Source organism: Scyliorhinus torazame, chromosome 4 (assembly GCF_047496885.1).
Source record: "Scyliorhinus torazame isolate Kashiwa2021f chromosome 4, sScyTor2.1, whole genome shotgun sequence".
Taxonomy (NCBI): Eukaryota; Metazoa; Chordata; class Chondrichthyes; order Carcharhiniformes; family Scyliorhinidae; genus Scyliorhinus; species Scyliorhinus torazame.
In genome coordinates this window covers 341,869,361-341,885,326 of record NC_092710.1, presented here as the reverse complement: position 1 = coordinate 341,885,326, position 15,966 = coordinate 341,869,361, and the positions used below count along the sequence as shown (strand labels likewise).

The 15,966-nt window shown below is 48.0% G+C and overlaps 1 protein-coding gene across 1 annotated transcript in view; it reads right to left on the bottom strand.

The window, feature by feature from the left end:
- Positions 1-15,966, bottom strand: part of LOC140411507 (serum response factor-like) — a 272,442-nt gene that overhangs the window by 43,773 nt on the left and 212,703 nt on the right. The window contains exon 9 of the mRNA XM_072500592.1: positions 751-827. Coding sequence (XP_072356693.1) covers positions 751-827 — 77 coding nt within the window. The remainder of the gene's footprint in view (positions 1-750; positions 828-15,966) is intronic.

Genomic DNA, 15,966 nt, shown 5'->3' with positions numbered 1-15,966 from the left:
GGAATTGAGGGTTAAAGCAATTACGACCAGTAGCTTTGTTCAAACTCGCATTTGGAAAATCTGGTCTGGATTTCAGAATACAAAGTGCTGAGGGAAAGCGAAAATATGAGAGAAGATTTTAAAGCATGTTTTTGAGAGTGGAGTTTGGATATGCTTATGTGACAATCATTTGGGGGGGGGGTGATTCTGAGAAGATATCCACAAATATTCACTTGGAGTTCAGAGAGAAGAGTGTATTTGACTAGTCACCTTGTGTGCTTAAAAGGGACTTTGTGTTAATGAGACTATTGTACATTAAGATATACTTTATAATCCGTGTTAATCATAAAACCGGTGTGTAATTGTTAAGCTAAGGGGGGAGTAAAGGTGTATTGTATCATAAACCAATTTTTTTCATGTTTAATAAATGTTTTTTTCTTGCTAAAACTAATTAGAGTTCCTGTGATCCTTCTTCCAAGTTTTAGAAAAATGTAAAAGTTATGGTCGTTTGAGTCAGGGTTCGATGTTCTCGTTGAGTTATAACATCAACTGGGATCGTAACAAAAGACAAGCCAAAGAAGTACCATTTAATTAATGCCTCTTGTTTCTCCTGCCAAGTATGATGGGAAAAGAAGACGAGAGAGAGGCAGAGAGAAGACATATCAAAAATAACAATCCCCTGACCACCCTCCATGCATTAAAAATGGGAAACCCATTGACCTTTCCTGTAGGACATCAGAGATTTTCAAATATTGTCTCTTTACACCATACCTGGTGTAGCTGGACAGCTGACAGCGGGATTTGGACTGTTCCGGTGGGAGCAGTAAGCACAACCTGAGGTACTCCACCTGCAACAGAGAACAGCAACTCAACATCAATACCAATCGCAGGCTCAATTCTTCAAACACAAATATTTATCATCACATTCACTTCCAAGTACCTAATTTAGTGATTGTCCATCCCACAGACCTCGAGAGGCCTCGCTATCACTTATTTCAATTTCTCCAATTTTGGCAGTTTCTTCTCCCTCAACAACTATGAATTTTTTGAAAGTCCGAAAGACGTGCTGTTAATTTGGACATTCTGAATTCTCCCTCTGTTTACCCGAACAGGTGCCGGAATGTGGTGACTAGGGGCTTTTCACAGTAACTTAATTGCAATGTTAATGTAAGCCTATTTGTGACACTAATATAGATTATTATTATAAAGCCTAATTCTGGCCAAAGCTTCTCAATTGACAGGAAGTCCTCGTCACCTGTAGTTTCCAGTCCCTCACTCTCTCTCTCTCTCTCTCCTGTTTGCCTCTAGCTTTAGCCCTTGCCCTTTAGAATTTTCCTCTTTTGTTCATTGAGCTGTAAACATTCCGACCCATTCGCCTTCCTCCCGACATCTCTCCCATTACCACGATGATTCAAGCAGCTATTGGATAGGTACATGGATTACGTAAAAATGATATAGTGTAGATTTATTTGTTCTTAAGGGCAGCACGGTAGCATTGCGGATAGCACAATTGCTTCACAGCTCCAGGGTCCCAGGTTCGATTCCGGCTTGGGTCACTGTCTGTGCGGAGTCTGCACGTCCTCCCCGTGTCTGCGTGGGTTTCCTCCGGGTGCTCCGGTTTCCTCCCACAGTCCAAAGATGTGCAGGGTAGGTGGATTGGCCATGATAAATTGCCCTTAGTGTCCAAAATTGCCCTTGGTGTTGGGTGGAGGTGTTGTGTTTGGGTGGGGTGCTCTTTCCAAGAGCCGGTGCAGACTCAGGGGGCCGAATGGCCTCCTTCTGCACTGTAAATTCAATGATAATCTATGATTAATCTAGGACAAAGGTTCAGCACAACATCGTGGGCCGAAGGGCCTGTTCTGTGCTGTATTTTCTATGTTCTATGATTAAACATGAAAAAGAGTTAATAAGCTGCAAAATTCTCTGAGGCATCCTCAACTGTGCTAGCTGTACATAAATACAACTCTTCCATTCCATACCATACTTAAATCGGCTTAATTTTACATCTTACACTTGGACCTCAAATATGCAAATAAAGTTATTTATCTTTTGGCATTCAATTGGTTGAAAGTCCAAATTCATCACAACTATTTGATGAATTATCCAGTCTTTCACCTTTGCTGCTCCCCCGGAAGCCCTGGTCATTCAACTAGATGGACATAAACCACTAAACATCACATCCTAGCCAGAACCTGTGCCTGCCTGACATCTACCCAAGTGCAACAATCCAGCAAATGCCACTGCAGCAAGAATCTTCCCATCTTCCAATTCAGCCATACAAATCCATCTGTAACAAAAGTCGTACTGATGTCTGCTGTCCCAGTGCACACTGGTTTGAAGCTGGTTTCCAGTGCTGTTGGGTTCAGTTCCCCAGTGCATTTCACTGGGTCAGCTGTCCCAGTGCACACTGGTTCGGAGCTGGTTTCCAGTGCTGTTGGGTTCAGTTCCCCAGTGCATTTCACTGGGTCAGCTGTCCCAGTGCACACTGGTTCGGAGCTGGTTTCCAGTGCTGTTGGGTTCAGTTCCCCAGTGCATTTCACTGGGTCAGCTGTCCCAGTGCACACTGGTTTCGAGCTGGTTTCCAGTGCTGTTGGGTTCAGTTCTCCAGTGCATTTCACTGGGTCAGCTGTCCCAGTGCACACTGGTTCGGAGCTGGTTTCCAGTACTGTTGGGTTCAGTTCCCCAGTGCATTTCACTGGGTCAGCTGTCCCAGTGCACACTGGCTCGGAGCTGGTTTCCAGTGCTGTTGGGTTCAGTTCCCCAGTGCATTTCACTGGGTCAGCTGTCCCAGTGCACACTGGTTCGGAGCTGGTTTCCAGTACTGTTGGGTTCAGTTCCCCAGTGCATTTCACTGGGTCAGCTGTCCCAGTGCACACTGGCTCGGAGCTGGTTTCCAGTACTGTTGGGTTCAGTTCCCCAGTGCATTTCACTGGGTCAGCTGTCCCAGTGCACACTGGCTCGGAGCTGGTTTCCAGTACTGTTGGGTTCAGTTCCCCAGTGCATTTCACTGGGTCAGCTGTCCCAGTGCACACTGGTTCGGAGCTGGTTTCCAGTGCTGTTGGGTTCAGTTCGCCAGTGCATTTCACTGGGTCAGCTGTCCCAGTGCACACTGGTTCGGAGCTGGTTTCCAGTACTGTTGGGTTCAGTTCCCCAGTGCATTTCACTGGGTCAGCTGTCCCAGTGCACACTGGTTCGGGGCTGGTTTCCAGAACTGTTGGGTTCAGTTCCCCAGTGCATTTCAGTGGGTCAGCTGTCCCAGTGCACACTGGTTCGGGGCTGGTTTCCAGTGCTGTTGGGTTCAGTTCCCCAGTGCATTTCAGTGGGTCAGCTGTCCCAGTGCACACTGGCTCGGAGCTGGTTTCCAGTGCTGTTGGGTTCAGTTCCCCAGTGCATTTCACTGGGTCAGCTGTCCCAGTGCACACTGGTTCGGAGCTGGTTTCCAGTGCTGTTGGGTTCAGTTCCCCAGTGCATTTCACTGGGTCAGCTGTCCCAGTGCACACTGGTTCGGAGCTGGTTTCCAGTGCTGTTGGGTTCAGTTCCCCAGTGCATTTCACTGGGTCAGCTGTCCCAGTGCGCACTGGCTCGGAGCTGGTTTCCAGTGCTGTTGGGTTCAGTTCCCCAGTGCATTTCACTGGGTCAGCTGTCCCAGTGCACACTGGTTCGGAGCTGGTTTCCAGTGTTGTTGGGTTCAGTTCCCCAGTGCATTTCACTGGGTCAGCTGTCCCAGTGCACACTGGTTTCGAGCTGGTTTCCAGTGCTGTTGGGTTCAGTTCCCCAGTGCATTTCACTGGGTCAGCTGTCCCAGTGCGCACTGGCTCGGAGCTGGTTTCCAGTGCTGTTGGGTTCAGTTCCCCAGTGCATTTCACTGGGTCAGCTGTCCCAGTGCGCACTGGCTCGGAGCTGGTTTCCAGTGCTGTTGGGTTCAGTTCCCCAGTGCATTTCACTGGGTCAGCTGTCCCAGTGCACACTGGTTCGGAGCTGGTTTCCAGTACTGTTGGGTTCAGTTCCCCAGTGCATTTCACTGGGTCAGCTGTCCCAGTGCACACTGGCTCGGAACTGGTTTCCAGTACTGTTGGGTTCAGTTCCCCAGTGCATTTCACTGGGTCAGCTGTCCCAGTGCACACTGGCTCGGAGCTGGTTTCCAGTGCTGTTGGGTTCAGTTCCCCAGTGCATTTCACTGGGTCAGCTGTCCCAGTGCACACTGGTTCGGAGCTGGTTTCCAGTGCTGTTGGGTTCAGTTCCCCAGTGCATTTCACTGGGTCAGCTGTCCCAGTGCACACTGGTTCGGAGCTGGTTTCCAGTACTGTTGGGTTCAGTTCCCCAGTGCATTTCACTGGGTCAGCTGTCCCAGTGCACACTGGTTCGGAGCTGGTTTCCAGAACTGTTGGGTTCAGTTCCCCAGTGCATTTCAGTGGGTCAGCTGTCCCAGTGCACACTGGCTCGGAGCTGGTTTCCAGTGCTGTTGGGTTCAGTTCCCCAGTGCATTTCACTGGGTCAGCTGTCCCAGTGCACACTGGTTCGGAGCTGGTTTCCAGTGCTGTTGGGTTCAGTTCCCCAGTGCATTTCACTGGGTCAGCTGTCCCAGTGCACACTGGTTCGGAGCTGGTTTCCAGTGCTGTTGGGTTCAGTTCCCCAGTGCATTTCACTGGGTCAGCTGTCCCAGTGCACACTGGTTCGGAGCTGGTTTCCAGTGCTGTTGGGTTCAGTTCCCCAGTGCATTTCACTGGGTCAGCTGTCCCAGTGCACACTGGTTTGGAGCTGGTTTCCAGTGCTGTTGGGTTCAGTTCCCCAGTGCATTTCACTGGGTCAGCTGTCCCAGTGCACACTGGTTCGGGGCTGGTTTCCAGTGCTGTTGGGTTCAGTTCCCCAGTGCATTTCACTGGGTCAGCTGTCCCAGTGCACACTGGTTCGGAGCTGGTTTCCAGTGCTGTTGGGTTCAGTTCCCCAGTGCATTTCACTGGGTCAGCTGTCCCAGTGCACACTGGTTTGGAGCTGGTTTCCAGTGCTGTTGGGTTCAGTTCCCCAGTGCATTTCATTGGGTCAGCTGTCCCAGTGCACACTGGTTCGGAGCTGGTTTCCAGTACTGTTGGGTTCAGTTCCCCAGTGCATTTCACTGGGTCAGCTGCCCCAGTGCACACTGGCTCGGAGCTGGTTTCCAGTGCTGTTGGGTTCAGTTCCCCAGTGCATTTCACTGGGTCAGCTGTCCCAGTGCACACTGGTTCGGAGCTGGTTTCCAGTACTGTTGGGTTCAGTTCCCCAGTGCATTTCACTGGGTCAGCTGTCCCAGTGCACACTGGCTCGGAGCTGGTTTCCAGTACTGTTGGGTTCAGTTCCCCAGTGCATTTCACTGGGTCAGCTGTCCCAGTGCACACTGGCTCGGAGCTGGTTTCCAGTGCTGTTGGGTTCAGTTCCCCAGTGCATTTCACTGGGTCAGCTGTCCCAGTGCACACTGGTTCGGAGCTGGTTTCCAGTGCTGTTGGGTTCAGTTCCCCAGTGCATTTCACTGGGTCAGCTGTCCCAGTGCACACTGGTTCGGAGCTGGTTTCCAGTGCTGTTGGGTTCAGTTCCCCAGTGCATTTCACTGGGTCAGCTGTCCCAGTGCACACTGGTTCGGGGCTGGTTTCCAGTGCTGTTGGGTTCAGTTCCCCAGTGCATTTCAATGGGTCAGCTGTCCCAGTGCACACTGGCTCGGAGCTGGTTTCCAGTGCTGTTGGGTTCAGTTCCCCAGTGCATTTCACTGGGTCAGCTGTCCCAGTGCACACTGGTTCGGGGCTGGTTTCCAGTGCTGTTGGGTTCAGTTCCCCAGTGCATTTCACTGGGTCAGCTGTCCCAGTGCACACTGGTTCGGAGCTGGTTTCCAGTGCTGTTGGGTTCAGTTCCCCAGTGCATTTCACTGGGTCAGCTGTCCCAGTGCACACTGGTTTGGAGCTGGTTTCCAGTGCTGTTGGGTTCAGTTCCCCAGTGCATTTGACTGGGCAGCTGTCCCTGTGCACACTGGTTCGGAGCTGGTTTCCAGTACTGTTGGGTTCAGTTCCCCAATGCATTTCACTGGGTCAGCTGTCCCAGTGCACACTGGCTCGGAGCTGGTTTCCAGTGCTGTTGGGTTCAGTTCCCCAGTGCATTTCACTGGGTCAGCTGTCCCAGTGCACACTGGTTCGTTGCTGGTTTCCAGTACTGTTGGGTTCAGTTCCCCAGTGCATTTCACTGGGTCAGCTGTCCCAGTGCACACTGGCTCGGAGCTGGTTTCCAGTACTGTTGGGTTCAGTTCCCCAGTGCATTTCACTGGGTCAGCTGTCCCAGTGCACACTGGCTCGGAGCTGGTTTCCAGTGCTGTTGGGTTCAGTTCCCCAGTGCATTTCACTGGGTCAGCTGTCCCAGTGCACACTGGTTCGGAGCTGGTTTCCAGTGCTGTTGGGTTCAGTTCCCCAGTGCATTTCACTGGGTCAGCTGTCCCAGTGCACACTGGTTCGGAGCTGGTTTCCAGTGTTGTTGGGTTCAGTTCCCCAGTGCATTTCACTGGGTCAGCTGTCCCAGTGCACACTGGCTCGGAGCTGGTTTCCAGTGCTGTTGGGTTCAGTTCCCCAGTGCATTTCACTGGGTCAGCTGTCCCAGTGCACACTGGTTCGGAGCTGGTTTCCAGTGCTGTTGGGTTCAGTTCCCCAGTGCATTTCACTGGGTCAGCTGTCCCAGTGCACACTGGTTCGGGGCTGGTTTCCAGTGCTGTTGGGATCAGTTCCCCAGTGCATTTCAATGGGTCAGCTGTCCCAGTGCACACTGGTTCGGAGCTGGTTTCCAGTGCTGTTGGGTTCAGTTCCCCAGTGCATTTCACTGGGTCAGCTGTCCCAGTGCACACTGGTTCGGGGCTGGTTTCCAGTGCTGTTGGGTTCAGTTCCCCAGTGCATTTCACTGGGTCAGCTGTCCCATTGCACACTAGCCTGGAGCTGGTTTCCAGTGCTGTTGGATTCAGTTCAACAGTACATTTCACTGGGTCAGCTGTCCCAGTGCTCACTGGCTCGGTTGTAAACAGGGATGTTCCTCTCTATTCCTCTTTGCTTCATCTCCATACCTCTTTGCTTCCTCTCTATTTCTCTTTGATTCCTCTCTGCTTCCTCTCCATTTCACTTTGCTTCCTCTCCATTTCTCTTTGCTTCCTCTCCATTTCTCTTTGCTTCCTCTCCATTTCTCTTTGCTTCCTCTCTATTCCTCTTTGCTTCCTCTCCATTTCTCTTTGCTTCCTCTCTATTCCTCTCTGCTTCCTCTCCATTTCTCTCTGCTTCCTCTCCATTCCTATTTGCTTCCTCTCTATTCCTCTTTGCTTCCTCTCCATTTCTCTTTGCTTCCTCTCCATTTCTCTTTGCTTCCTCTCTATTCCTCTCTGCTTCCTCTCCATTTCACTTTGCTTCCTCTCCATTTCTCTTTGCTTCCTCTCCATTTCTCTTTGCTTCCTCTCCATTTCTCTTTGCTTCCTCTCTATTCCTCTTTGCTTCCTCTCCATTTCTCTTTGCTTCCTCTCTATTCCTCTCTGCTTCCTCTCCATTTCTCTCTGCTTCCTCTCCATTCCTCTTTGCTTCCTCTCTATTCCTCTTTGCTTCCTCTCCATTTCTCTTTGCTTCCTCTCCATTTCTCTTTGCTTCCTCTCTATTCCTCTCTGCTTCCTCTCTATTCCTCTCTGCTTCCTCTCTATTTCACTTTGCTTCCTCTCCATTTCACTTTGCTTCCTCTCTATTCCTCTTTGCTTCCTCTCCATTCCTCTTTGCTTCCTCTCCATTTCTCTTTGCTTCCTCTCCATTTCTCTTTGCTTCCTCTCCATTTCTCTTTGCTTCCTCTCTATTCCTCTTTGCTTCCTCTCCATTTCTCTTTGATTCCTCTCCATTTCTCTTTGCTTCCTCTCTATTCATCTTTGCTTCCTCTCTATTCCTCTCTGCTTCCTCTCTATTCCTCTTTGCTTCCTCTCTATTCCTCTTTGCTTCCTCTCTATTCCTCTTTGCTTCCTCTCTATTCCTCTCTGCTTCCTCTCCATTTCTCTTTGATTCCTCTCCATTTCTCTTTGCTTCCTCTCTATTCTTCTTTGCTTCCTCTCTATTCCTCTTTGCTTCCTCTCTATTCCTCTTTGCTTCCTCTCTATTCCTCTTTGCTTCCTCTCCATTTCTCTTTGCTTCCTCTCTATTCCTCTTTGCTTCCTCTCTATTCCACTCTGCTTCCTCTCCATTTCACTTTGCTTCCTCTCTATTCCTCTCTGCTTCCTCTCTATTCCTCTTTGCTTCCTCTCTATTCCTCTTTGCTTCCTCTCTATTCCTCTTTGCTTCCTCTCTATTTCTCTTTGCTTCCTCTCCATTTCACTTTGCTTCCTCTCTATTCCTCTTTGCTTCCTCTCTGCTTCCTCTCCATTTCACTTTGCTTCCTCCCCATTCCTCTTTGCTTCCTCTCTATTCCTCTTTGCTTCCTCTCCATTTCTCTTTGCTTCCTCTCTATTCATCTTTGCTTCCTCTCTATTCCTCTCTGCTTCCTCTCCATTTCACTTTGCTTCCTCTCCATTCCTCTTTGCTTCCTCTCTATTTCACTTTGCTTCCTCTCTAGTCCTCTTTGCTTCCTCTCTATTTCTCTTTGCTTCCTCTCTATTCCTCTTTGCTTCCTCTATTCATCTTTGCTTCCTCTCCATTTCTCGTTGCTTCCTCTCTATTCCTCTTTGCTTCCTCTCTATTCCTCTTTGCTTCCTCTCTATTCCTCTTTGCTTCCTCTCTATTTCTCTTTGCTTCCTCTCCATTTCACTTTGCTTCCTCTCTATTCCTCTTTGCTTCCTCTCTATTCCTCTCTGCTTCCTCTCCATTTCACTTTGCTTCCTCTCCATTCCTCTTTGCTTCCTCTCCATTCCTCTTTGCTTCCTCTCTATTCCTCTTTGCTTCCTCTCTATTCCTCTTTGCTTCCTCTCTATTCCTCTTTGCTTCCTCTCTATTTCTCTTTGCTTCCTCTCCATTTCACTTTGCTTCCTCTCCATTTCTCTCTGCTTCCTCTCTATTTCACTTTGCTTCCTCTGCATTTCACTTTGCTTCCTCTCTATTTCACTTTGCTTCCTCTCTAGTCCTCTCTGCTTCCTCTCCATTTCACTTTGCTTCCTCTCCATTTCACTTTGCTTCGTCTCTATTCCTCTTTGCTTCCTCTCTATTTCTCTTTGCTTCCTCTCTATTCCTCTTTGCTTCCTCTCCATTTCACTTTGCTTCCTCTCTATTCCTCTCTGATTCCTCTCCATTTCACTTTGCTTCCTCTCCATTTCTCTTTGATTCCTCTCTATTCCTCTTTGCTTCCTCTCTATTTCTCTTTGCTTCCTCTCCATTCCTCTTTGCTTCCTCTCTATTTCTCTTTGCTTCCTCTCTATTCCTCTTTGCTTCCTCTCCATTTCACTTTGCTTCCTCTCTATTCCTCTCTGCTTCCTCTCCATTTCACTTTGCTTCCTCTCCATTTCTCTTTGATTCCTCTCTATTCCTCTTTGCTTCCTCTCTATTTCTCTTTGCTTCCTCTCTATTCCTCTTTGCTTCCTCTCTATTCCTCTTTGCTTCCTCTCCATTTCACTTTGCACCCTCTCCATTTCACTTTGCTTCCTCTCCATTTCACTTTGCTTCCTCTCCATTTCTCTTTGCTTCCTCTCCATTCCTCTTTGCTTCCTCTCTATTTCACTTTGCTTCCTCTCTAGTCCTCTTTGCTTCCTCTCTATTTCTCTTTGCTTCCTCTCTATTCATCTTTGCTTCCTCTCCATTTCTCTCTGCTTCCTCTCTATTCCTCTCTGCTTCCTCTCCATTTCTCTTTGCTTCCTCTCCATTTCACTTTGCTTCCTCTCTATTCCTCTTTGCTTCCTCTCTATTCCTCTTTGCTTCCTCTCTATTCCTCTCTGCTTCCTCTCCATTTCACTTTGCTTTCTCTCTATTCCTCTTTGCTTCCTCTCTATTCCTCTTTGCTTCCTCTCCATTCCTCTTTGCTTCCTCTCCATTTCACTTTGCTTCCTCTCCATTCCTCTTTGCTTCCTCTCCATTTCACTTTGCTTCCTCTCTATTTCTCTTTGCTTCCTCCCCATTTCACTTTGCTTCCTCTCCATTTCACTTTGCTTCCTCTCTATTCCTCTTTGCTTCCTCTCCATTTCACTTTGCTTCCTCTCTATTCCTCTTTGCTTCCTCTCTATTCCTCTTTGCTTCCTCTCTATTCCTCTTTGCTTCCTCACTATTTCACTTTGCTTCCTCTCTATTCCTCTTTGCTTCCTCTCTATTCCTCTTTGCTTCCTCTCTATTCCTCTTTGCTTCCTCTCCATTTCTCTTTCATTTGGTGCTCAATTTTATCTAATTCTACTGATTCTTGCCGTGACCCAGGCTGTGTTTCTAGCATTTCTTTCAAACTCAAATGTTGAGCAATCACGTCAATTATCTCCAACTTCCTAGATCTAGCTGGTACCTCTATTTCTAATTCACCCACCGTTTCGACTAGCTTGTCTTTGCGAAGCTCTTTTAAATAAACCAGAGATAAGTCATCCACCTTAAGAAAATGCTGAGCAGCTTCCAGAGCCATTCTGTTATATCACTACAAACCTGGTATCTCTGTAACCAAAACTTTGCTGTCTACCATTCCAAAGATCCAGCCCCCAAATTATATTACAACATCCTGGGCAAGTCCCGGGGTCAATTCCAGCCCCACTCGTCTCAGTCACAACACAAGTGGATTCACCAATAATTCTTACAAAAATTCCCAAAATCTTTGGCCCCCGGCTGCCCAATAATTACACTCACCTGGTTTGTAAGTCGAAACACAATTTCTGTGTATTCAGAACAAGAAATATCATGAAGTGTGCAGCAATTACAGTGTGTTGACTATTGATAAATACCTAACTCCTACTTTAACTTGCCTTCCCATCCTCTACATACACCCACAAGACAGACAAACACAGAGCATTTGCACTGAGTGCTGAATTTGGTGCATTTTGAGTGCTATAGTAAGATTTTGGTGACTGAGAGAGTATAAGGCTTCATTTTTATCTAAAGTTTAGTCTTTCTTTATTTAGTTAATTAACTTAAAAGTTGCTGTTTGGTTTAGAAGAAGCTGAATTTTCAATCAGCTTTAAACAAGCTTCTACTTGTAGGCACTTGCAGCTGGAGCTTGTTAATTAGTTAATTGGATTAGGCCAGTTTTCAGAGGCTAGATTCACAGTATAAAAGTGATCCCCTACAGTGCAGACTTTGTTTGCACTGAGTGCTGAATTTGGTGCATTTGAGTGTGATAGTGAGAGTTTGGTGACCGAGGGAGTGCTGAATTTGGTGCATTTTGAGTGCTAAAGTAAGAGTTTGCTGACTGAGAGAGTGCTGAATTTGGTGCATTTTGAGTGCTACAGTAAGAGTTTGGTGACCGAGGGAGTGCTGAATTTGGTGCATTTTGAGTGCTATAGTAAGAGTTTGCTGACTGAGAGAGTTAGGTGAGGAGAGGGTAAGGTGCTTCTTTCATTTCGTTTCCGACATTTCCGCAAAGAGTGAGAAGAGAGCCAGGAGTTTACAGAAAGTGTAGCTGACTGGGAGCAGGGTCGGAGGGCGGAGATCTAGTTAGTCCACAGGGCAGCTATATTCTGTCAGGTAAGAGGGGACGGAGGCTAGGCCAGTTGCATGCTCCTCCTGTAGGATGTGGGTGGTGAGGGATACCACCGGTGTCCCCGCTGACTATACCTGCGGGAAGTGCACCCAACTTCAGCTCCTCAAAGACCGTGTTAGGGAACTGGAGCTGAAGCTGGATGAACTTCGGATCATCCGGAAGCCGGAGGGGGTGATTGAGAAGAGTTACAGGGAGGTAACCACACCCAAGGTACAGGACAAGAATAGCTGGGGAACAGTCAGGGGGAAAAAAAACAAACAGGCAGACAGTGCAGGGATCCCTCGTGGCCGTTCCCCTTCAAAACAACTATACCGTTTTGGATGCTGTTGGGGGGGATGACCTACCGAGGGAAGGCCCTAGCGGCCAGGACTCTGGCACTGAGTCTGGCTCTGGGGCTCAGAAGGGAAGGGGGGAGAATAGAAAAGCAATAGTTGTAGGAGATTCAATGGTTAGGGGAATAGATAGGAAATTCTGTGGTCGCGAGCGAGACTCCCGGAAGGTATGTTGCCTCCCGGGTGCCAGGGTCAGGGATGTCTCGGATCGTGTCTTCAGGATCCTTAAGTGGGAGGGGGAGCAGCCAGAAGTCGTGGTGCACATTGGTACCAACGACATAGGTAGGAAAAGGGGTGTGGAGGTAATAAACAAGTTTAGGGAGTTAGGCTGGAAGTTAAAAGCTAGGACAGACAGAGTTGTCATCTCTGGTTTGTTGCTGGTGCCACGTGATAGCGAGGCTAGGAATAGGGAGAGAGTGCAGTTGAACACGTGGCTGCAGGAATGGTGTAGGAGGGAGGGCTTCAGGTATTTGGATAATTGGGAGCGCATTCTGGGGAAGGTGGGACCTGTACAAGCAGGACGGGTTGCATCTGAACCAGAGGTGCACCAATATCCTGGGAGGGAGGTTTTCTAGTACTCTTCGGGAGGGTTTAAACTAATTTGGCAGGGGAATGGGAACCGGATTTGTAGTCCAGCAACTAAGGTAGCCGATATTCAGGATGCCAAAGCGTGTAATGAGGCAGTGGGGAAGGGAACACTGACAAAGGAGAGTACTTGCAGGCACGGAGATGGGTTGAAGTGTGTATACTTCAACGCAAGAAGCATCAGGAATAAGGTGGGTGAACTTAAGGCATGGATCGGTACTTGGGACTACGATGTGGTGGCCATCACGGAAACTTGGATAGAAGAAGGGCAGAAATGGTTGTTGGAGGTCCCTGGTTATAGATGTTTAAATAAGATTAGGGAGGGTGGTAAAAGAGGTGGGGGGGTGGCATTGTTAATTAAGAGATAGTATAACAGCTGCAGAAAGGCAGTTCGAGGAGTATCACCCTAATGAGGTAGTATGGGTTGAAGTCAGAAATAGGGAAGGAGCAGTCACCTTGTTAGGAGTTTTCTATAGGCCCCCCAATAGTAGCAGAGATGTGGAGGAACAGATTGGGAAACAGATTTTGGAAAGGTGCAGAAGTCACAGGGTAGTAGTCATGGGTGACTTTAACTTCCCAAATATTGAGTGGAAACTCTTTAGATCAAATAGTTTGGATGGGGTGGTGTTTGTGCAGTGTGTCCAGGAAGCTTTTCTAACACAGTATGTAGATTGTCCGACCAGAGAAGGGGCAATATTGGATTTAGTACTTGGTAATGAACCCGGGCAAGTGATAGATTTGTTAGTGGGGGAGCATTTTGGAGATAGTGACCACAATTCTGTGACTTTCACTTTAGTAATGGAGAGGGATGGGTGCGTGCAACAGGGCAAGGTTTACAATTGGGGAAAGGGTAAATACGATGTTGTCAGACAAGAATTGAAGTGCATAAGTTGGGAACATAGGCTGTCAGGGAAGGACACAAGTGAAATGTGAAACTAGTTCAAGGAACAGGTACTACGTGTCCTTGATATGTATGTCTCTGTCAGGCAGGGAAGAGATGGTCGAGTGAGGGAACCATGGTTGACAAGAGAGGTTGAATGTCTTGTTAAGAGGAAAAAGGAGACTTGTGTAAGGCTGAGGAAACAAGGTTCAGACAGGGCATTGGAGGGATACAAGATAGCCAGGAGGGAACTGAAGAAAGGGATTAGGAGAGCTAAGAGAGGGCATGAACAATCTTTGGCGGGTAGGATCAAGGAAAACCCCAAGGCCTTTTACACATATGTGAGAAATATGAGAATGATTAGAGCGAGGGTAGGTCCGATCAAGGACAGTAGCGGGAGATTGTGTATTGAGTCTGAAGAGATAGGAGAGGTCTTAAACGAGTACTTTTCTTCTGTATTTACAAATGAGAGGGGCGATATTGTTGGAGAGGACAGTGTGAAACAGACTGGTAAGCTCAAGGAAATACTTGTTAGGAAGGAAGATGTGTTGGGCATTTTGAAAAACTTGAGGATAGACAAGTCCCCCGGGCCTGACGGGATATATCCAAGGATTCTATGGGAAGCAAGAGATGAAATTGCAGAGCCGTTGGCAATGATCTTTTCGTCCTCAGTCAACAGGGGTGGTACCAGGCGATTGGAGAGTGACGAATGTCGTGCCCCTGTTCAAAAAAGGGACTAGGGATAACCCTGGGAATTACAGGCCAGTTAGTCTTACTTCGGTGGTAGGCAAAGTCATGGAAAGGATACTGAAGGATAGGATTTCTGAGCATCTGGAAAGACACTGCTTGATTAGGGACAGTCAGCACGGATTTGTGAGGGGTAGGTCTTGCCTTACAAATCTTATTGAATTCTTTGAGGAGGTGACCAAGCACGTGGATGAAGGGAAAGCAGTGGATGTAGTGTACATGGATTTTAGTAAGGCATTTGATAAGGTTCCCCATGGTAGGCTTCTGCAGAAAGTAAGGAGGCATGGGATAGTGGGAAATTTGGCCAGTTGGATAACGAACTGGCTAACCGATAGAAGTCAGAGAGTGGTGGTGGATGGCAAATATTCAGCTTGGATCCCAGTTACCAGTGGCGTACCGCAGGGATCAGTTCTGGGTCCTCTGCTGTTTGTGATTTTCATTAATGACTTGGATGAGGGAGTTGAAGGGTGGGTCAGTAAATTTGCAGACGATACGAAGGTTGGTGGAGTTGTGGATAGTAAGGAGCGCTGTTGTCGGCTGCAAAGAGACATAGATAGGATGCAGAGCTGGGCTGAGAAGTGGCAGATGGAGGTTAACCCTGAAAAGTGTGAGGTTGTCCATTTTGGAAGGACAAATATGAATGCGGAATACAGGGTTAACGGTAGAGTTCTTGGCAATGTGGAGGAGCAGAGAGATCTTGGGGTCTATGTTCATACATCTTTGAAAGTTGCTACTCAAGTGGATAGAGCTGTGAAGAAGGCCTATGGTGTGCTCGCGTTCATTAACAGAGGGATTGAATTTAAGAGCTGTGAGGTGATAATGCAGCTGTACAAAACTTTGGTAAGGCCGCATTTGGAGTACTGTGTACAGTTCTGGTCGCCTCATTTTATGAAGGATGTGGAAGCTTTGGAAAAGGTGCAAAGAAGATTTACCAGGATGTTACCTGGAATGGAGAGTAGGTGTTACGAGGAAAGGTTGAGGGTGCTAGGCCTTTTCTCATTAGAACGGAGAAAGATGAGGGGCGACTTGATAGAGGGTTATAAGATGATCAGGGGAATAGATAGGGTAGACAGTCAGAGACTTTTTCCCCGGGTGGAACAAACCATTACAAGGGGACATAAATTTAAGGTGAAAGGTGGAAGATATAGGAGGGATATCAGAGGTGGGTTCTTTACCCAGAGAGTAGTGGGGGCATGGAATGCACTGCCTGTGGAAGTAGCTGAGTCGGAAACATTAGGGACCTTCAAGCAGCTATTGGATAGGTACATGGATTACGGTAAAATGATATAGTGTAGATTTATTTGTTCTTAAGGGCAGCACGGTAGCATTGTGGCTAGCATAATTGCTTCACAGCTCCAGGGTCCCAGGTTCGATTCCGGCTTGGGTCACTGTCTGTGCGGAGTCTGCACGTCCTCCCAGTGTCTGCGTGGGTTTCCTCCGGGTGCTCCGGTTTCCTCCCACAGTCCAAAGATGTGCAGGTTAGGTGGATTGGCCATGATAAATTGCCCTTAGTGTCCAAAATTGCCCTTGGTGTTGGGTGGAGGTGTTGAGTTTGGGTAGGGTGCTCTTTCCAAGAGCCGGTGCAGACTCAAAGGGCCGAATGGCCTCCTTCTGCACTGTAAATTCAATGATAATCTATGATTAATCTAGGACAAAGGTTCGGCACAACATCGTGGGCCGAAGGGCCTGTTCTGTGCTGTATTTTCTATGTTCTATGTTCTAAACTAAAACATAAGTGAAAGAGCAAAGAGTCTTGGCATGTAAGCTTGTGGACCAGTAACAGTCTCCTCCGTGGAGTCCCATGTCCGTGAGGACGTGGCACAG